Source organism: Formica exsecta, unplaced genomic scaffold (genome assembly GCF_003651465.1).
Source record: "Formica exsecta isolate Colony F162 unplaced genomic scaffold, ASM365146v1 scaffold303, whole genome shotgun sequence".
NCBI lineage: Eukaryota > Metazoa > Arthropoda > Insecta > Hymenoptera > Formicidae > Formica > Formica exsecta.
In genome coordinates this window covers 263,694-266,106 of record NW_021850289.1, presented here as the reverse complement: position 1 = coordinate 266,106, position 2,413 = coordinate 263,694, and the positions used below count along the sequence as shown (strand labels likewise).

The window sequence follows — 2,413 nt, the reverse complement described above, 5'->3', positions numbered from 1 at the left end:
AGCGGTTCAATCTCCTACACGCGAATCGACGCAAAACTTTTATCAACAATCATCACCGACGGCGAATCAAGACAAGAGATACACGAGTGCGAATGCACTTCAGCATGAATCGATTTACGAGCAACGTCAACGACAGTATCAATCGCGACGAGGACAAGAGCCTTTGTACGCTCAACGAATCGCCGACGCGATGAGCGGTCAACAAAGTCATTCGACATACATGCTATTGTCACCCTCGAAACAGGAGACTAGGCAACACCTGAAAGCATTTTATTGGCAGCAAAAAGCATTGGAAGCACATCGGAAATCGGCAATTTCATCGGCGAATTCCGGCCCAAAGCAGATCGCGCCGAAAATCGATCTACCGGAAATGAGAGAAGCGGTGTATTGGCAACAATTGAAGAGACTGGACGAAGAGCAACAGCGGCGAATCTACGAGCGGAATGCGATGGAGGATAGGCTATATGGAACATACAATAAGACGAGAACGAGAAGTCCCGTGGCGACCTTGATATCACCTAATGCGAATCAGACGTTTAATTCTAAAGCTGCGATGACACCTGTTCTCATTCACGGCGACAGATCGTACTGGAGCAACGTGCAGCAACGTCTCAAGATGAGTCCGACCGGAAAACTGCCATTAATGCAAACTCAAAAGGGCCAGAATCAACCGGTGCTGATAGTTCGACCGCAGCAAGCGCTACAAGATCGTCAGGAGATGTCGATGAAATCTATAAATCCGCGCGATCCCGCGGGATATGACGCGCAAAGATCCAAGAGCGCCTCTCCGCACTTTCACAGAGGCGATATCGAGCGTGCCAGTTTCAACGTGACATGCGGAAGGCCAACCACGAACGAAACAACCGGCATCTCGGCGTCCCCGAGGAAACCGGAAGCCAGCGAGATTCACGAGGAAAACGGCAACGACGGCAACGACGGCAACGACGGCAACGAAGACAAACCTCGACCGCCGCATCCGATATTTAAGAGGGGAAGCCTCATAGGAGGAGAATCAGTCGAGTACGGTAGTACAGGGCCCAAGAGAGTCAGCTTCTCCAATCAACCGAAAATCGGACCGGATTTAGCGACGGGTAGCTGGCCAACCAAGCATGGCACGGCACCTGAACCGCCCACTAGGCGACACAAAAGCGAAAACAGCGCCTCGGATATCGACTCGGTATATTTGCATCAAGATGGACGCGATGCAAATCAGGACGTTGCTTTGTACGGTACTCGCATAGCGGATCTAACTCTTCGCTCGAACAGCAGTCGGCCGCAACGAGAGTACGACGCTAACAGACCTCTGCCTCCTCCGCCCAAGGATCCCCACGTAATCTCTCGCCGTGAAAATAGTGCTAAGAATCACGTCTGCAACGAGGTGTCGACGGTCCGATGGAACAGCGAGGAACCACGCGGCTGTCAACGACGGCAGGGTGAGTCAATTTTTATATTCACATTTTTACAAAATATATTAAATTTATCTATTAATATAAAATACGCCGAATTATTGTAAACAATGTTTTAGAGGCCAACCACGAACGAAACAACCGGCATCTCGGCGTCCCCGAGGAAACCGGAAGCCAGCGAGATTCACGAGGAAAACGGCAACGACGGCAACGACGGCAACGAAGACAAACCTCGACCGCCGCATCCGATATTTAAGAGGGGAAGCCTCATAGGAGGAGAATCAGTCGAGTACGGTAGTACAGGGCCCAAGAGAGTCAGCTTCTCCAATCAACCGAAAATCGGACCGGATTTAGCGACGGGTAGCTGGCCAACCAAGCATGGCACGGCACCTGAACCGCCCACTAGGCGACACAAAAGCGAAAACAGCGCCTCGGATATCGACTCGGTATATTTGCATCAAGATGGACGCGATGCAAATCAGGACGTTGCTTTGTACGGTACTCGCATAGCGGATCTGACTCTTCGCTCGAACAGCAGTCGGCCGCAACGAGAGTACGACGCTAACAGACCTCTGCCTCCTCCGCCCAAGGATCCCCACGTAATCTCTCGCCGTGAAAATAGTGCTAAGAATCACGTCTGCAACGAGGTGTCGACGGTCCGATGGAACAGCGAGGAACCACGCGGCTGTCAACGACGGCAGGGTGAGTCAATTTTTATATTCACATTTTTACAAAATATATTAAATTTATCTATTAATATAAAATACGCCGAATTATTATAAACAATGTTTTAGAGAAAAAAATGTTATTTTTAATTTTCTCATACGAATCGAATTTTTATTGTAAAAAATAATAACTTCGAAATTTTTTAAATACTTAAAGTAAAAGCTTGAAATAAATAATTATTTCAAGGGAAGAATTTTTGAGATAATAATAACTCATATCTCGTAAATTGTGATAAAATTCAAGCCGCCAAAATGAGACAAAGATCGTTTACATTTATCATC

The 2,413-nt window shown here is 47.9% G+C and overlaps 1 protein-coding gene across 2 annotated transcripts in view; it reads left to right on the top strand.

Moving 5' to 3' along the window:
- LOC115237664 overlaps positions 1–2,413 on the top strand; it is a 106,704-nt gene that overhangs the window by 19,859 nt on the left and 84,432 nt on the right. The window contains exons 3-4 of one of the 2 annotated variants that reach the window (XM_029810862.1): positions 1–843; positions 1,528–2,108. In XM_029810862.1, coding sequence (XP_029666722.1) covers positions 1–843; positions 1,528–2,108 — 1,424 coding nt within the window. The remainder of the gene's footprint in view (positions 844–1,527; positions 2,109–2,413) is intronic. The other variant, XM_029810863.1, reaches the window with a different exon arrangement.